Raw genomic sequence first — 17,867 nt, 5'->3', positions numbered from 1 at the left:
TCTTCCTGAACTCCATCCTTCTGATGTGCCAACTAAGACCTGGATGTCAGCCTCCTCCCTCTTGGAAGGAAAGAAAGTTTCTAGTTGTCTATTATGTCACCTTTAGCCATTCACACCTCTCCATGCCCCCTAGGATAGCTTGCCCACTCCTCCCCTCCTAACCCCCTATAAGGCCCCCACCTCCCTGACCAGGTGTGACTTCCCTGGCCTGTAATACCCAGACTGCGGAACATCACCTGGGAGTTGCACTCAAATAAACTACCTGGCCCTTTGTTGCCTCTCTTTGCCTGCTTCTGTTGTCTAGAATTTATCGTAAACATTGGATACACAACTCCCACATTAAGCCGTTTGTCTCACCTTATTCCCCTCTCACCAAATCTCCCACAGTTCCTACTCCTCCACCCTGACAGGACCTCTTACTCCACATTTTATGACGCTCAACTCCACTTCCACTCATCACTGAAGAAGTTTCTGCCAGCACAGAGTCCTAAGACCTCCCTTACAACCGCCATGCATCATGCTTCAGGATTATTAACCCTGGTCTCAACACTTATTCTCTCACCAGACCTATCTTCCCAACACCAGCCCTTTCTTCTCTTTCAGACTGTCCAAGAAATTGCACCATCAAGGATTCCCTTTGCCCTACAGGTTGCTTTTCTGCCTACACATATGTCCCCAAAGAGTGCTATAATTCAGCCACCCTATGTAAACATAGCAATTATCCAAAATGCAAAAAATTTCTAACCAAACCTTTAACCAGCTTGTATTACAGGATTACCAACCCCTCTCCAAAGACAATGATCCTTATTAAACCTGGAACACGCCATCGCCCCTAATCAGCAGGAAACAGTTACTGAAGACTGACCTTCACCCCTTCCCAAATCCTCTACCACTTATAAAACAGAAAAGGGAGGAATATAAGAAATAGTAATTTATCCTCCATTTACCCTATGGTCTCAAGCACATAAGCCAGTGAGAATTATGCCTGGGCTTGCCCCACCTTATCTCTAAACATCCCCACCCTCCCCCAAGGCAACAGGCCAAGCGGATCCACCACAATAAAAGGCACAACTCTCTGCACCTCGCTGCTTCTCTCTCTGGGGGCAGCCACTTTCTCTTTCAGATAATAAAATCTCTTACATGTGACCGTGTCTCCTGAGTCATTCTGGGCAAGGAGGGTCACAGTGAGATACCCTTTCAAACAAATTTTATTCATTTATATAAGTTGTTTGGAATATTTTGTGACTGGAGTCCAGCAGAGAAGTTTGTACTTTAATGGCCTCCCAGCTCCATTTTAGTTGTTTCTCTTAGCCATGCTGACTCCATTTTTGTTTTCGTTTGTCACATTTCACACTGGATTGAGTGATGTGCCCCCACATTAATGTCTTTCCCAGAATTTCAGAATGTGACCTTTGGAAAGAGGATCTTTGCAGATGCAGTTAGGATGAGGTCATAATGGAATTAGGTGGGCCTTAAATCCACTCTGACTGGTGTCCTTATAGGAAGAGAAGAGACATGCAGAGAGAGACATGCGAAGGAGGATGGCCATGTGAAGACCGAGGGAGAGACTGCAGAGGGCCTGAACTTGGAGCAGCTTGACATAATTGTTGAATGAATGGGTGAATTCCTGGGAGTGTTGGGATAGTCTGCTGGGCCTCGCCACTGAGAAAGTTCCTCTTTTAATTTTTGGTCTAGTATCTGGGTAACCTGCTTTCCCCCAAGCCTGGCTGGGCTGCTGAGACTCTGAGAAGAGAGTTGGCTCCTTGAGGCAGGGGTGCTCTGGCAGTGGTCCCTGGGCCGCTGTGAATAAGCACCGCAGACCGGGACCTTCAACAACAGACATTTATTGTGTCCCAGTTCTGGGGGCTGGACATCCAAAGATCAAGGTGTCTGCAGGGGTGCTCCTTCCCAGGTGGTGGGGGAGAGGCCGTCCCATGCTCTCTTCCAGCATCTGGTGATTCCCTGCCTTCCTTTCCTCCCTGCATGCATGTCTGTGTCCAAATTTCCCCTTTTCTAAGAACACCAGTCATAGTGGATTAGGGCCCGTGCCAATGACCTTATTTTAACTTGATGAAGACTATTTCCAAAGAAGGCCACCTTCTGAGATACTAGGGGTTATGAATTTTTTGGGGGGACACAATTCAAAGCAAAACAGGTGCTCTTTGGAGAGCATGAGGAGCATATGACAGAAGGGGCATTACTTATACCTCTGGACTTACATGAGTAAAGCCATGCCTCCAGGGTTAAGTGTAGCTGTTCTCTTTATACACCACCTGATGTCACACAGGTCTAGGGACAGGGCAGGTTTCAGCCTTGGCAACATCTGCATCCCTTAGGAGTCTGCTAAACATGCACATTCCCAGGCCCCCTCCTGGCAGCTGAATGAGAGTCTCTGAAGGCAGGGCCAGGGAATTTGCGTGTTTAACAAGATTCCCTACACGGTTCTGATGCAGGCGGGCACAGCCCACACAGTGGGCTAATAACTGTTAGCTCCACCCTCCTGTCTATAAACACCTTCCATTTTGTTACACTTCCTCAGAGTATCTCTCTGATGGGAGAGGTGGAATGCTGCCTGATTCATGAATCGCTTGATAAAACCAATTAGATCTTCTGATTTACTTGACTGCATTCTATTACTTAACACTTGTAAACTCAGGTCCAAGAGCCTTTTTGCTCTATTTTGGTAACTAAAGACTTCTAAAAATGTATGGGTGTCTTGTCAGCTTCCATGACAAATCCGTCCCAGGTCCAGGAAGCATGGGAGGGGGGCAGAAGCCCCCTAATCCGGTTGGGTGCTGTGCCTGTCTTGGTGAGCGTGTGTTTGTGAGACAATGTGGCAGAAATCCTGAAGCATATGGAGTGCCCAGTGGGTATTAAGTTGTGGCCCCTGGTTCCCCAAGAAAACCACCACCTCCAAAGCAACCAAGCCCACCAACACAACCCAGAGTGTTCCCGTGAGCCTGACAACCTAAGAGCACTTTCGGGAAGCATCCAGGATCAGCTGCCAAGAGGATCAGATGGAGACTAACTGCCAGCAGAAAGCTTTAGAAGAACCACTCCCACCACCAGGCCATTCAGTCAGGTGCCAAAGGAGCAAAGGGTATTTTAATTCGGTTTCTCAAATATGACCAGATTGTCACATAAGGATGATCAGCAGCTATTTTCCACTTTAAGGCAAAGTAAGATTGATGGATTTAAAGAGTGTCCCAGCCCAAGGACCAGATTTTTAGCTGGTTTTTCTACCCTGGAGTTTAATTTTGACACCTGTCTGCGTGTAGCCTGAAATCAGTACTAAGCGAGGACATAGACCCACCGTAAGGTTCCAGAAGGTCTTTTCTCAAACATTAGATTAGTGTCAGAGCTCCAGCTGGCACTTTTAGATAAACTCACACTGAGGCAGGACAGGAGGGAAGAACCACAAGCTGGGATGCGTTGGCAGCCCCTTCCCACAGCTGCGGGACAAGTGCCCACAGGCAACGCTTCCCTGGCACTTAAGACTTTACAGGGACTGTTATTAGTACCCACAGCGGCAGAGACAATACTGAGGTAGGTGCTACAACTATTCCAGTGGTGTTTATGAGGAGATGGAGTCATAGAGATGACAAATTACTTTGCCAAAGCACGCAGAACTAATTAGTTGGGACAGCTGGGATTTGGACTCTGGCAGCCTGGGTGCAGAAACCCACCATTAACCATTAGGCTACACTGTCTTTTGTAAAATGGCGTGACCATGACGCTATGCGACAAGTGATCCTGTAGAACTCTACAATGGATATAAAGATTTTATGCACTGACTTTTGTGGACATATTTTGAGTTCTAGGTCATGACTTGAACTGCTACTTTCAGAGACCCTATTCCCAGAATCCCACTGGGAAGGAGGCAACAGTTGACATCTGAGCAAATCACCTTGAAGACTCGTTTATGGGTCTGTTTAGAATTAATGCTGTGTGGGTAGAAGGCGTGAAACAGCCCTAGAGGTCATCCAAAGGGCTGGGAAACAAGACTCAAGTCCCCATTAAATGCACTGTAAATTTATTCACCTGCTTCCATTCCTGGGTCCATCTGGCCCCCCTTCCCTGGCCCTGCTCCCCAGGGACTAAGCTGGGCTGCTTTGTCATCTGTTTCTACAGCTGCCTCCTTCTCAGGGTGTAGCCCAGGTGCCTGGGACTTAAGGAAGGAAGCGGGGTGTCTGTTTCATCTTTCAGCGGCCGGTGTGGAGTAGCCCGAGTCTGTAGCCACTGGCAGGAGGTGCCGGTGTGGACTGTCACAGCTCTCCCTGTGCTGGGAGGTATTCTGCCAGGGCGTAAAGGAAGCCCCCCAGGGCCCCCAGGGCCATGGCTGTGTTGTGGGAGGAGCAGCCATCTGGGAAGAGAGAGTCCTCTGTCATTTCTGGGTGGTGCCCGTAGTTCCACCATGAGTGCTTTTCAGCTACACCCCTGCCAGCCTGGTACCAGCAAATCCCCTCTGCTGGGCTGGGAACCCATCTGCCAGCTGTTGTAAGTGGGGGCAGCTAACAGCTCCCATCTTTGGAGAAATATCTTCAGCCAGTTGGAGCCTCCCCACCTGTGACACCTCCACCTAGTGACTTAACTAACACAGGGACACAAAGCCGGGCCACCCCCTCCCAGGGGGTGTCTCTGTGGGGTGGTCCATGCTCCAGTGCCCTGCTCCTGTGGTCTCTGAGGCCACACATGTGTCCAGCTCCTGTCTTCCCTGCTCCCAGGCCCTGCATGAGACCTTCTAGAAGAGCACCTTATTGCCCCATTTGACAGATGGGGAAACTGAGCTCAGGCAGCGGACCTGAGCTCCCGGCCTGGTGACCCCACATCCTAATTCTCGACCCCGATGGCCCCCTCATTGCTGCCTTGGGCCTGCCCATGTGACCCTGAGCACCAGCCTGAGACAAGAACCCCTTAGATGTTATTTAGTTTTCTGAACTCAAACAGGGCCACCCACTTTTATTGTCTGGCTAGTGGAGGGACCCAGACTTTCCTCCGCCCTCACAGGCTTGGTGAAGGAAGGACCTTGGTCAGGCCCCTTGGGGGGAGGGAGAAGGCAGGTTCCAAAGAGCCTAATTATTAACCCTGTAGTCTATGCTGATCAGTGGCCTGCCATATGCCAAATGCCATGGGGAGTGCCTTGCACAATGATCTGATACTAACCCCAAGAGCCCTGTGAAGGAGGTACTGTTTAGGCCCCATTTTACAGATGAGGAAACTGAGGCTCAGAGAGGCTGAGTGGCCCCCACAGTGAGGAAGGAGCAGAAGCAGATTTGAAGGGGCATGTCTTCGAATCCATCTCTTAATCTCACCCGACTACCCTGCTCCACGGGTGTGCATCGCAAGTGAAGGGAAGAGCATGCTCCTTCCTCCTGGACAGTTTTTTAAGTTGCTGGTCAATCTACAGGGGCCCCAGGAAGGACCTTGGGCTTTGGAATTTCAGCATTTCTCTTTCCAGCTCTCAGGAAGGTCCTAGCTTCCACCTGTAAATCTTTCCACTGAGTTGACAGCAGGCCCCCTACCACCCAGCCATAGGTAGTAGCCCCAGCTCCCTGTGTCAGGCAGGCCTAATTTCTTGAGAGCTTCTCTTTCTTCCTCTGCCCTACCTTTGGTAGCAGCTACAGAACGAACCTGCTGGATCTGTGCTTCCACGCCTCTCCCTTGTCTACCTGTAGGTAGGTGGTGAGGCCAGGGAGGCATTGATGGAGGATTGGTTGGCTGGAATCATTCACCACCATATGCTGGACATCTACTCTGTGAGCTGGCTGTTCCTCCTCCCTTTCTGTGTTTGCCTTGAAGTTATTAATTTTTTTGATAAAAATTAGGAAAGCAAATATCTTCCATCTCTCTTCCTCTCTGCATCCCTCTCCATCTTCCCTTCCATTACGTCTTGCCTTCCTTCCCTTCCCAATATGATTATATCCTAGTCACAGCTTCTCTACCTTGTTGGGCTGACCACATAATTTATCTTCTCAACCAGGACCCTTTTAGGAGGAAAGGAGCCACTATTCATAGTGGCTCTAGGACAACAGGTATAAGTTGGAGACATCAGCACATGTGACCACTGAGATTGTGCTGGTTCAAAGATCCCCTCCCTGCCCTTCTTTGCTCTGAACCATAGTGTACTGACCCCTCCAAATACAGTCCCCAGGATGCCTTGCACACCAGCTTCCAGTCAGGGTTGACCAACAGCAGGAACAGGAAGGAGGGGAGAAGCTGGGTATTTCTCCCCTGTGCCTCTGTCTCCTCTGTGTCCAGCTCCCAAAGGCTGTGGTAACCCCACTCCTCCCACAGTCCCTCCAGCTCTGCCCCCTGGGTGCGCAGTGACTCCCTGCAGTGGTCAGTCTCTGAGTTTTCCCACTTTCTCTGTTTTCAGCTCTCAAAACACTTTGGACATGAGTCCCCTATATTAAATTCCCTCTGCTGGACTTCCTGGTGTGGGTTCTGTTTCCCTGACTAGACCATGACTGAGGGGCATGATCCCTCCGATTTTCAGTAATGCACTCAAACTTCTCTATCCTGGCCCTTCCACTGGAGATAATGTCCCTGGGCTCCCTCTTCCTAAGAGGAGGGTGTCAGGGACTCCTACCCTTCCTTCCACCTCCCAAGCACAGAGGGCCATCCACCAGCCCCTTCAGTGAGGCTGGGGCCTGCTTTCCATTAAAGCAGACCTGTGTGTAGCCTTCCTAGTGTGTCTTAGTCTCATGCCAAGAATGTCCCTGGGGTATGTTCATTACCAATAAATTGTTTTTCTCATTTCTTCACTCTTCTCAAAAAATACTGTTGGTGTTGAATGGTTTTCGATAATTCTTCATCTTCAGCAGCTGAGACAAGAGTGAAAGGTGAACTGACTTCTCAAGATCTTTAAACATTACTTCCTAAACCTCTGCCCCTCACAACACCTCAAGCAACTCAGGTCTTCTCTTGAAACTGGAGGCTCTTCCAGAAGGTTCTTTCAGCACTTGTCTACAGATGTTCACACAGCCTTAATGTTCGTATGATTTCTCAAATTGTGATCCCCCAACCACTCACATCAGAAATAGCCAGAGGAGCCTGTCACAAATGCAGGTTCCTCAGACCTACCCTCCCTGCTGGATCTGTAGGTCTGGGGGCCTGAGAATCTTCATTTTATAAACCCCTCTGTTTAAAAACAGACCATCTTATTGCAAGAGCTCTGCTTCTTTGAACATCCCAGGCTTCAGCATTTATGGGGAGCCTCCTGTGTACCCCACACAGGCCAGTTGGTTTCACACGTGTTATGTTTACTCCTCATAGTTCAGGAAGGGAATTTGTTTTGCTCAATTATTTACAGATGGGGAAATTGAGGCTCAGAGAGGTGAACTGACTTATTCTAACAAGGACCAGCTGCCCAGGGTCACATGGCTGGAAAGGGGCTGCATTCTCTATGCACCCACTTCTGCTTCTACGTCACCTCCTCTCAGACATCTCCTCATGACCACTCTGCCTAAAGAATCTTCCATGATATTCTTTTTTTCTCAGTCTATTACCTCCTTCAGAGCCCTTATCAGAACATGTAATAATGTTGCTAACTGGTTTATTTAAGTGATTTCTGCCTCTTTTCCTCAGGGCCTTTGTTTCTCTGGAGCCTAGAGAAATGTCTGACACATATAGATACCCAGGGAATACTCTCACTGAGGGAAGGAATTTGTTAATGCAGGTGTAGGAGGCTGACCTCTTCCCACAGGGCTGTCTCCTGTCCTGTGAAGTTTTGGATTCCAAAGTTCTGACCCCATTTACATGCGTGTGTGTATTTGCATGTGTATGCATGCACATAAGTGTTGCAAATCCCTCACCGTGTCCCTAACACCACTGTATCCTTTCCTTACCTGGTCTAGAAACCCAGCCTCCACCACCCTCCCTCTCCCAGTGCTGCTCACCAGGCTTCCTGAAGCATCCTCCCTGTGGCTTCTGCCAACTGAGAATGGCCGCCAGCCACCGGAGCTTGTAGAAGTCAGAGAAGCCGCCGATTCCACAGAACATGACTGGAAGCAAAGACAGAGAACCTTCTGCAGCCTCCCCACCACCACCAAGCCTCACCTGCTCTCACCCCTCAAGGTCACCACGGTGCCTCCTGCCATCAGGGTAAGGCAGCACCAGGAGGTGGGCACTCATGCAATGGCTGGAAGGGGGCAGCCCCAAGGCTCTGCCTTAGTGAGCAGGGGCTCCTAGACTTAGGGCCTTGGTTGAGAGCTGGGGTCAGCACAGGGATCTGGACACCCTTTTATGCCTCATCTCGAGGGCTTTGAGGTCTCTTTGCTGGTCAGCTAGGCAGTTAGTCCAGAGGTCTGTCACTTGGTCAGCCTTTGGGGGCAGAAAGCAGTCACACAGTAGCAAATGCAGTACAGGATGCCCAGTTAAATTTGCATTTCTGATAAGCAAATACAAATTTAAAAGGCATATCCCATGCAGTGTTTGGGATATACTTATATTAAAAGTGTATTCATTGTTTATCTTAAGTTCAGATTTAGCTGGGCAACCCCTATTTTTATCTGCTAAATCTGGCGGCCCTACTGCGTGCGTGTGCGTGTGTGTGTGTGTGTGTGTGTGTGTGTGTGTGTACATGCCTGAACCAGGGACACCCTGCTGCTTTGTCCTTAGAGCGGAACGCTGAGGCCCACTGTTTTCCATGAAGATGTCTCGGGTGGGGTAGGCATATCCGATGGCCTCAGCTCTCCGGTTCAGGGCCACATGTTGGTGCAGAAGAGATTCATGTAGAGCTGGCTCTGGGGGAACAGCCCATTCGTGCATCCCTTCTGGGGACACAAACAACAGGAGACAAGAAGTTGGTGGTACAGATAGCAGATACCTGCTCTGTGACAGGAAAAGACCCGCAGTTCTGAGATGGTCTTGCAAGTGGCTGCGTTTGGGGCAGGTCTATCCCCCTTTCCCAGAATTTCGTCCCCATCCACACTCCCGTCCTCTGAGGGCTCTGTCACTGGGGCTCAGAGAGAGCTGGATTGGAGTCCCAGCTCTACACTCAGAAGCCGTGTGACCTTAGCCAGCTAAGTTAAGCTTTCTGAGCCTCAAGGGTCTTCTCAGGAAAAGGACCATGCTCTGTGAGCTGCCCCGGAGGTGAGCACGTTTCCTAGGAAGTGCCCTACTTGATGCCCGACACTAGAGGGCGCTCTAAGCCATTAGCTGTCATTACATTGTGACTCCAGCCTAAACCCCTGGCAGCTTCTGAGCCCAGAAAGGACAGGAGATGAAAACAGCCTTTAGAAACTTCTGTAGCAGCATGTCAGCGTAACTTTCTACCTGTCGAATCTAATAATCAAAATAAATTACCTGGTAATTTGGTTTTTATTGTATCTACAAAAATACTGGATTGTGATGGCTTGTAAATACATAATGATTTTTAAAAATCTATTAAAGAGCAACAGCAAGTCCCTTCTCAGCTAAGAATTTCTGGACATCAAATATTTTTGAATAGAGGTAATGAAACTTGCCTTTCTATATAAAGAAACATATATGTTTAAAAATTATTATTATTGAGCAAAGCTCGAGCTCTTGGGCTTGGAAGAGCATAGGTCACTAGAAAGATGTGGGTGGGGCCAGTTTGATCTTGCTTTGGTTTTTCTGCAAGTGGCTATCTACAGACTTCTCAGTCCTTTTCCATTTGTGGTGGTTTATTGAGTTCTTTCTGCTTTTTTTTTCTTTTACTTTCTCTCTTGTGTTTCTGATGCCCTATGATCCAGTACAGCATGCAGAGCTATCTGTCCAACAGAATTCCAAATCCCTGCCCCTGTTTGGTTCAATTTTATGGGGAATGAAGGCAGGCTGCTCTCACTTCTCCCTCCTGATGTCCAAAGCATGAGTCTAAAACCTGTTTATTTCCTGATGTGTAGTATGCAAAACCACACTGCCATGAGCTCCTTTTATCTTTCCTTCTCCAGGGGCATGGGCTGACTATGCCAGACACTTACCATTCTGGCTGAGAGGAAGAAGAGCAGCTGGTGAGACAGGCAGTAGCCTGAGCAGCTGGGCTTGGTCATGAGTGTCCTGCAGAAGTCTGAGAGCCTGCAGGGCTGGCTGCTATCCGTCCTGGGGGAGAGTGGTTCCAGGCTTTTAAGGGTGTTCTAAACAAAGCCCGGGGGCAGAGTCTTCCCTGGTCCCACCAGTTAGTAGAACCTCTTAGGTTCCACATGTGCACAAGAGGATGCCAGATAAGCCACAGGTGTCCTGTGACTTGATTTGCTAAATTGGGGAGGTGTTGCTGGAGCTCTAATGGGTTGGGGAAACCACAGGGGCTTTGAATTCCTATTGCTCCATGGGACCCCCAAGTACTGTCTTCTCCAGCACTGCCCTAAACAGCAGATCCATGAACCCAGACAGCTAGGGGCCTTCACCCAGCATGCCCATTCCCCAGTGCCAGGACTGTCCCATAAAAAGGACAGGGAGAAAAGCCCCTCTTTGAGCCCAGCTGCTTTGTGGCCCAGTTTTCTGAAGGATGCTGAGAGGATGAGGTCCAGGCACCTGGTTCTCCTTCAGCCCATGCTTCCCTGCACCTTGGGTGAGTTGGGGAGTTGCTTCAAGCCCACTGCCCAGCAGGATAAAATGGTGAGTTGAACTAGGCTTAGTCCTGCTCTCCAAACCTGGTGAGGGGACAGAGCCATAAAGTGGTGCTAGGAGAGTCAGCCCACTACAGGTGGCCAGCTTTGGGCAGCGGGCTCAGGGAAAGCTCTGGAGGAAGGGGGCTGGAGCTGGCCTTGAAGTGTGAGAGAGGTATGTAGGCATAGGAGTGGCGGAGTGGGGGGAAGGGCATGGGGAGAGGTCCTGCAGACACACCTGTGGGGGCAAAGGCGAGGGCTTAGAAGTTGGGGAGCCTGCCTTTGAGAGTCTGACAAGAAGCCCCAGGGGCTGGACTGGTGGAGCCTAGGGAGCTGGGAGAGCAGGAGGAGTTGGGGTTTTTGTCCTGAGAAATGGGGTGGTACATACATATGGGGGTAGGATGTTCAGATGTGGGTTTTGAAAAGATCCCTCTGTGTGGGAAGACAAGTCAGGAGTGGGGGAACATGAGGGTGAAGCAGGGGTTGGGAGGTCTTTGCACCAGGCTGATGGCCTTGGGTAGGGAGTAGGGTGGGAGAGAGTGTTGTCGGGGCAGCTGGGCCTGCTTTTGCACAGACCTTGGGGACTTGGAAAGCAAGTGGGACAGGAAGGCTGGCAAAAAGCAAACTTTTTGGATTTGGGGGAAGTTGGGCAAGTGCAGGGGACCCACCTGGTTCCCAGTAGCTGCACCAGGCACAAGTCAATGCTTTCCTTTGAGAAGGAGTCCTGAGTCTCGAAGGTGGAATAGACCAAGGAGGTGTTGGTGAGGGTGCAGGTGCATGGGAGCTTCCAAAACCCGGGCTGGATGGTCAGCTCGAACTCTGGCAGAGGATGGGTCAGGGAAAGAGACCCAGGAGCAGTGGGCCACTCCATGCGTAACCACCCCTGGCTCCCTGGTTCTGAGCCAGTCACCGGGTGTCCCTCCTGGGCAGCTCTGACTGCACTGGGTGTCTGCTCAGGGCTCTAAATCTTGCCCTGATGGGCACTGCATTTGATAGGAAGCTCTTTTTATGAAAACATTTGTTTTAAATCAATAGGAGCTGTATTGGGACAGGCTTTGACCAAATCCACTGCATCCCATGGAAGCCTAAGCCCTAAAAATGGTTAGTTGCCTCCTTTGGGTTGGTTAGAAAGTAGAGCTCTTACAAAATAGATGCCCAGTCAAGGGCATCTTCAGCATGACATGGGCTGAGATGGTCTTAGGGGGCAGGCCCGGGAGAGGCTGGGGACCACCACTGCAGAAAGGGAGTCACGCTAATGTTTGCTGTGCAAAGGGATGACTTACTGGCTAGAGATCCCCACTTTGAGACAGACCAGACCCTCCCTTCTATTCTAGGCTGGAGGTCCCTACGCCTGGGCATCAGCTGAACAAACGAGAGGAGACATGTTCCCTCCTTCCCGTGTCTCATGTGGGCAGGAGAAACCATCTCAGCATGAAGGCAAGGATGACGGAACACCCCCCAGGGTTGGCCTGAGGCCTGCTTGGTGCTTGGCTCTGGGTTACGGTCACAGATGGTCCCAGGCCCGCCCTTGCACTGGGAGGAGCTGCACTGGGTCATTTTAGTAAACATCCCCAGATGCTGTGCTCCTGAAGAAGTGGGACTTCTCCCGTTGCTGTCACCTCTTAGGTACGTGGGGTCACTCAGCCTGAGGTAGAAAATGGATCTGTGGAGGAGTGGCTCCAGCTTTTCCAGCAGCTTCCCCATGTACAGGCTCAGCGGCTGTAGCTGGGGGTCCCAGGCCCGCAACTCCTGAATGCCTTTTAGCTGCACTGGGAGGGAACAGGGTTCATCTGTTCCGTTTGACAAACCATTTAGACAGGAAAAATTATCCTAAGTTATAATGCTTATTGAGCCTCTCTGCCTCCTCCAGCTTCCTAGGGAAAAGAATGTGCTGAGCTTACTGGATATTAGGCCTCTGTAGGGCTTAGCTGGGGGATGGGGATGGGGCCAGAGAGACAGAAGGTGGCGTTAAGAGCTTGATTTCTGGAGGTGGGCCTAGGTTCAAATCCCGGCTCTATTACTTTTTGTTGGATGACTAGAGAAAGTCTCCTTTAATTTCTCTCCATTTCACTTTCTTCATTTGTAAAATAGAGGTACTTCTTGGAGGGGGCGGTGTTGTAAGGATGAATGACCTAATGTGTAGAGGGGACCTAGCATTCTCTGCAGTGCAAAGTAAGCATTTAATAAAGCTTAGCTATTAGTACTAATTAGGGAGACTTAGGGTTCACTGTACAGGAGGAAAAAAAAGGAAGGTATTCAAATTTCAGGGTGGGAAGCCTCTGTACTGTGGGGCAGGTTGGACGTTGCACAATTTGCCATGTGTTGGTATAGTAAGACAATTTTCCAGCAGATGGCAGTCAAGTGACTTGAGGAAAGGAAGCTTTTTTTCTAATGTTCTTAAAGGTGCCCTGTAGGCTGGCAGTGGCCCTGCAGGGGTGGGAGAGAATGGTCGTGGTTGGGAGAGGAGGTCAAGAGGTGGCCAGAAAGAGAGGGGATGGGAGGGAGAGCATCAGGGCTGAGACGGTGAGAGATGAGGCCGGGCATCGGCCTTCAGGTAGAGAATTTTGTCAGAGGAGCAAGCCTTCTGGGGTGATGGGCTCCCTAACACCCTCTGTGGCTTGGCTCCATCCCTGAGCTTGCACCCCAGCAGTCTGGTTCTGAAGCCTTGTTCTGGACCACCTGGCTTTTCCAGCAGATGGAGCGCTAACATGGTGGCATCCAGAGGGCTGCCCCAGTCACCAGGGAGACCCCTGTGGTCTCATGAGTCCTGAGCCTTGTTCCGGTTGCTCCCTGCCTGTGTGGCGGCTCTGGCCACCTTCTGGAACTCTCTCCCAGCTGGTGGAAGCTTCTGGTGGGAACTTTTGATCTCTTAGGGTCAGTGTCCACCCGGCTAATCCAAGCAGAGAGGACCCAGGAGACAAATGGACCCCCTCAGAAGAGGAACCCCATCGCTCTCTCTGGGGGAGGCTGGGGATGGAGGTGGGACTCTCAGTGAGTGCTGTGACAGCCAGCTGGTTTTCAAGCCCCTCCCACTTCGAGTGCGGTGGACCTGTGAAACCAATAAGAAACTGGGGCAATGATGGTGTGGATTTCCTAGGCTTCACTGTAAAAGACAGTGAGGCTTCCACCTTCCTCTCTTGGGTCACTTGCTCCAGGGGAAGCCAGCCACAGGTTGTGTGGACACTCAAGCAGCCTTATGGAGAGGCCCTCGTGGTGAGGAGCTGAGGCCTCCCACCACCAGCCAGGCCTGTGAGGGAGAACAGCAGGTCGGGCTGCCCTGGTCAGGCCTCCAGATGGTCACAGCACGGCCACCATCTTGACTGCAACCCTCTGTGGGTCCTTCCTCCGCTAAAAAAATACACATTGAAGATTGTGTTGATGAATGTCTTGGTATAAAGATGGATATGCGTGTCATTTAAAGCATTTCCTTTGACTTAAAAGCTCATTTATTTCTTCTTAAGAGAAATTAAAACCTTTTTGTGGGCCCCCAGAAATATCCTGTGCTGGATGGGGAGGCCGGCCCTGCATGTTTTGTATTATTATTAACTTCCAGAGGAGTCATGAAGCAGGGCTGGGCCTGAATGAAGGAGACAGTGGCGTGTGTGTTGCCAAACGCTGGTCCTGGCCTGGAGGGGAGGGGACTAGGATCGTGGGTGGGGAAACACCAGGAGGCCACCAGGCAGTGAGGCCAGGGACAGAAGCAGATGTGTCCCAGGCTCCCTCCTCCTGCTGGGACTGGAGTGCAGGTGGGCAGGGGGCAGAAAGCTGCAACTGGCCATGCAGAGGACGTAATGCGGGGAGTGGGGAGCAGGGCAGACAGAGCCTTAGGCTGATACCAAGTCGACTCTTTGTCACTTAGGCCAGAGTGGCCTTTGGGGAGGGGTTCGTTAACTGGAAGTGTGTTGTGTAGGGTGCCTCTCTGTTTGCCTTGGCCTGACTCCAGCCCCCTCAGTGGAGATATTATATCCCTAAAGCTGAACAAACACTTAGCTTTTTTCTCTGAGCTTTCAGGCGGCTTTGGCTGCAAGTGGGGGGAGTGGGGCTGGAACCTGATCTGGAGGTTCCCCCGTTTGTCTGTAGCCTTCCCATAAATACTCCTTCAAAGGACACACTCTGTCTATGCACCTCGTTCATGGCATGTCAGGAGGAGGGACTATCAAACAGATCATTTCCTTTAGGGAAAATCATAATATTCAAATCTTTTCTCATGTGGCCTTTGAATCCTTCCTGCTTCTAAAAAAAATTGATTACAGTGAGGCCCCAGACCCCCAAAAAGGAGCAAGCTGCCCCTTGCCCCTCTTTTCTTACAGACAAAGCTGGCTCTTTGGGGGCCAAGAAGTGGAAGTGGCCAGGTCCCAGGGGTGAAGACCAGATAGGTGACAGGCTGAGAACTGGTTTTCCCGGTGGCCAGTCCAGGGAAAAGAGGGTGCACCCACCTTCCAGCACTCGGAGCCCTACCACACCATCCAGGTTGATTTCTGACAGCCTCTTCTTTAGGAAGGAGGTGGCTCTCTCCAGTGCTGAGAGGACGAGGTTTGCAATGGCGGCCTTGCCCTCTGGGGTGTCCGGTGGTGGCAACGAGAAGGGCTGCAGTGGGGGCACTGTCACCAGCAGGAACACGAGCAAGAGCCCCAGACTGGGCATGGCTGCTTGTCTGCTTGCCACTGGTCCAGTGCTTGAGCCCCGTCAGCCCGCCCCAACATGCCCTCCGCCTGAGCTGCTCCTCCCCACTGCCCTGCTGAGCTGCAGGCAGTGGCCTGGGCAGAGCTGACCCAGCAGCCTGGGGTGGCCTGGGCAGAGGGCTCTGGGAAGGGCTGCTGCGGGTGACTGGCTTTGAGGGACCCAGTGGTCTGGCCAGCCTTGGATGTGGAGCCAGCTGGCCACAGGCCAGGGATGTGGGGGCCCACTTTCCTTCTCAACCCTGATTCTCCAGGCCCACAGGCTACATCTTTGATCTAGCAGTTGCAGTTACAATCCAGAAATCCAAAAGCACTAAAGCGCAAACTTTTTTGTTTCGTTTTATTTTTTAAGTAAGTTTGGAATAAGCTCATTTGAGGGCACAGCTGCATGACCTGATGGAAGATTCCTTAGAATGGCATCTCTCCAGGAGAAACAGAGTGTGAGCTGCAAAGATGAGCTGTGTGGGCACTTCAAAATTTTCTAGTGGCCACATTAAAAAAGCAAAGAGAAGCAAAGAATGCATTTTAAGGATCTGTTCTATTCGATCCAATAGATCCAAAATATTGCTATTACGATTTGTAATCAATCTAAAAATGACTAATTTTTTACATTCTTTTTTTTAAATATCAGTTTTCTCATACTAAGTCTCTGAAATTCAGTGAGGATTTTACACGTGAGCCACAATTCTACTCAGACTAACTACATGTGGTTCCTGTATTGGACAGGGAAGACTGAGTGCCCTCATTTAGCTCGCTCAGTGTGAAAGCACATCTGTTTCCTTGCAGAAATGTTAATGTTGGTTTACTGGCTGCTGTCCTGAACTTTTCCAGGATGGTTACCTGTGCACCATATTTCCTTTTAAAAATCCAAAACATTCTGAATTCAGAAACATGCCTGGCCCAAAGGCTTTAGGTAACAGATTATAGATCTGTAAAAATATATAAATACTACCAGTATGTGCATGTGACATGTCTTGTGGCCAGCCTCTAGGGTCAGCACTTCTCAAATTTTAACTTCATTCTTGCCCCCCACTCCCTGCCTTTTTAGACTTTCTTTTCCCTGATCAGTTAAAAATAGCAGTTTTATTGAGATATAATTCACATGCCATGGAATTCCCTTTAAAAGTGTATCATTTGAAAGTGTCTTTTTAGAGTATAGTCACAAACTTGCACAAGCACCACCACTGTCTCAATCTGGAGCATTTTTATCACACCAAAACAAAACCCCTACTCATTATGGAGTCACTCCCTATTCCCCTCTTCCCTTCACCCAGCCCTTGGCAACCACTGATCTACTTCCCATTTCTATGGATTTGCCTGTTCTGGACATTTCACAGAAATGGACTCATACACTATGTGACCTTTGTGTCTGACTTCCTTCATTTAGCATAATGTTTTCAAGTTTTATCCACATTATAGCATGGACCAGTACTTCATTCCTTTGTATGGCTGGACCACATTATAACCATTCATTGACTGATGGACATTGAGTTGTTTCCACCTTTCTGCTATTGTGAATGATGTTGCTATAAACATTCATTTACAAGTTTTTGTTTCCAAACTTGTCTTCAGTCCTCTTGGGCACATACCCAGGATGCAATTGCTGGATCATATGGTAACTCTATTTTTAACTTTTTGAGGAGCTGCCAAACTATTTTCCACAGTGGCTGCACCATATTACTTTCCTATGAGCAATGTATGAGGGTTCCTCATGCATAAGTGTTTGTGCAGAAACCCCATGAAATTTTAATACTGCAGATGTACAGCATACTGTATCTATATCTGTGCTTTATACATCAAAAGAATAATTTTTTTCCCCTTTCCAACAACCACATTTGGCCCTTTTGGGTGTACCATTAAGAACAAATGTTCCAGGTGAAGCTTGTCACTATCATCACTTTGTTAACCCTTACAACAACCCTGAAGTGGGGGTACCAGTCTTATCTCTTCTTATACCTTAAAAAAAATCTGAAGCTCGTAAGGTGGGGAGTTAAGTGACTTACTGTGACCTATTGTCTCATAGCTTGTATAAGGAGTCACAGGAATTCCAATCCCTGAGTCTCATTCTGACCATCGTTGACTCTGTCAGCAGTCAGCCTCCCACTTTTGGAAGAGGATTTCATATGTCATGTATGCCAAGTGGGCAGGCGGGACAAACAGGCCGGGCCCAGCTGGGAAGCAGCCATGGCTGGTGGTGGATTTTGCTCCTTTCTCCCTGGAGAAACGACCCCAACTTCTTTTCTGGTCAGCACTTCATCTTTCGAAGGCAGGCATTTACTCCTGGCACCTGGTCCTCTGCCTCTTAGATAATCAGAGCAGGAGGGGCTTTCTGAAGCGTGATGTCTCCTTTAACTTACAGGCAGTAAATCCAATTGATCAAGACTGACTTGCCCAAGATCATGGAGCCCGGAGGCCGACGTCTCAGACCCCAGCCCCTTCCCTCCAGCGGGCGGACTGAGTGGGCAGGGCATGTTTTCCAGCCTCCACAACCCCGCTGCCCCAACACCCACACAACAAAAGGCAGAGGTCTTGCTGGGAACTGGGGATAATGAGGCACCCCACGGTGTCTGTCTGCCCATTACTCCCATGGGTACATATCTGCTCAACTGTCCTTCCCTTC

The 17,867-nt window shown here is 49.8% G+C and overlaps 1 protein-coding gene across 3 annotated transcripts; it reads right to left on the bottom strand.

Annotated features, from left to right (window-relative positions):
- Positions 1-4,022: 4,022 nt before the first annotated feature.
- LOC118912267 (UPF0764 protein C16orf89-like) lies at positions 4,023-15,340 on the bottom strand. Of its 3 annotated transcripts, none has more exons than XM_057502780.1 (4): positions 15,005-15,340; positions 8,640-8,774; positions 7,899-8,003; positions 4,023-4,363 (listed from the first exon to the last, which is right to left on the bottom strand). In XM_057502780.1, exons 1-4 carry the CDS (start codon positions 15,210-15,212, stop codon positions 4,266-4,268), a joined length of 546 nt encoding a protein of 181 aa, XP_057358763.1. In that variant the 5' UTR covers positions 15,213-15,340; the 3' UTR covers positions 4,023-4,265. The 3 variants fall into 3 exon arrangements, with proteins under 3 accessions (XP_057358763.1, XP_057358764.1, XP_057358762.1); XM_057502781.1 differs by lacking the exon at positions 4,023-4,363 and adding an exon at positions 7,295-7,461; XM_057502779.1 differs by lacking the exon at positions 4,023-4,363 and having other exon boundaries at positions 7,660-8,774.
- Positions 15,341-17,867: the final 2,527 nt, after the last annotated feature.

This window comes from Manis pentadactyla, chromosome 5 (genome assembly GCF_030020395.1).
Source record: "Manis pentadactyla isolate mManPen7 chromosome 5, mManPen7.hap1, whole genome shotgun sequence".
Classification (NCBI taxonomy): Eukaryota; Metazoa; Chordata; class Mammalia; order Pholidota; family Manidae; genus Manis; species Manis pentadactyla.
This window is presented reverse-complemented; position numbering and strand designations above follow the sequence as displayed.

Bases quoted from the DNA above. Each gene is read 5' to 3' on its own strand.
- LOC118912267 (XM_057502779.1), bottom strand. From the start codon at position 15,212: ATGCCCAGTCTGGGGCTCTTGCTCGTGTTCCTGCTGGTGACAGTGCCC. The intron at 8,775-15,004 runs GTGGGTGCACCC...TTGTGTCCCCAG, and splicing joins AGGGCTCCGAGTGCTGGAAG to AAGGGATGCACGAATGGGCT.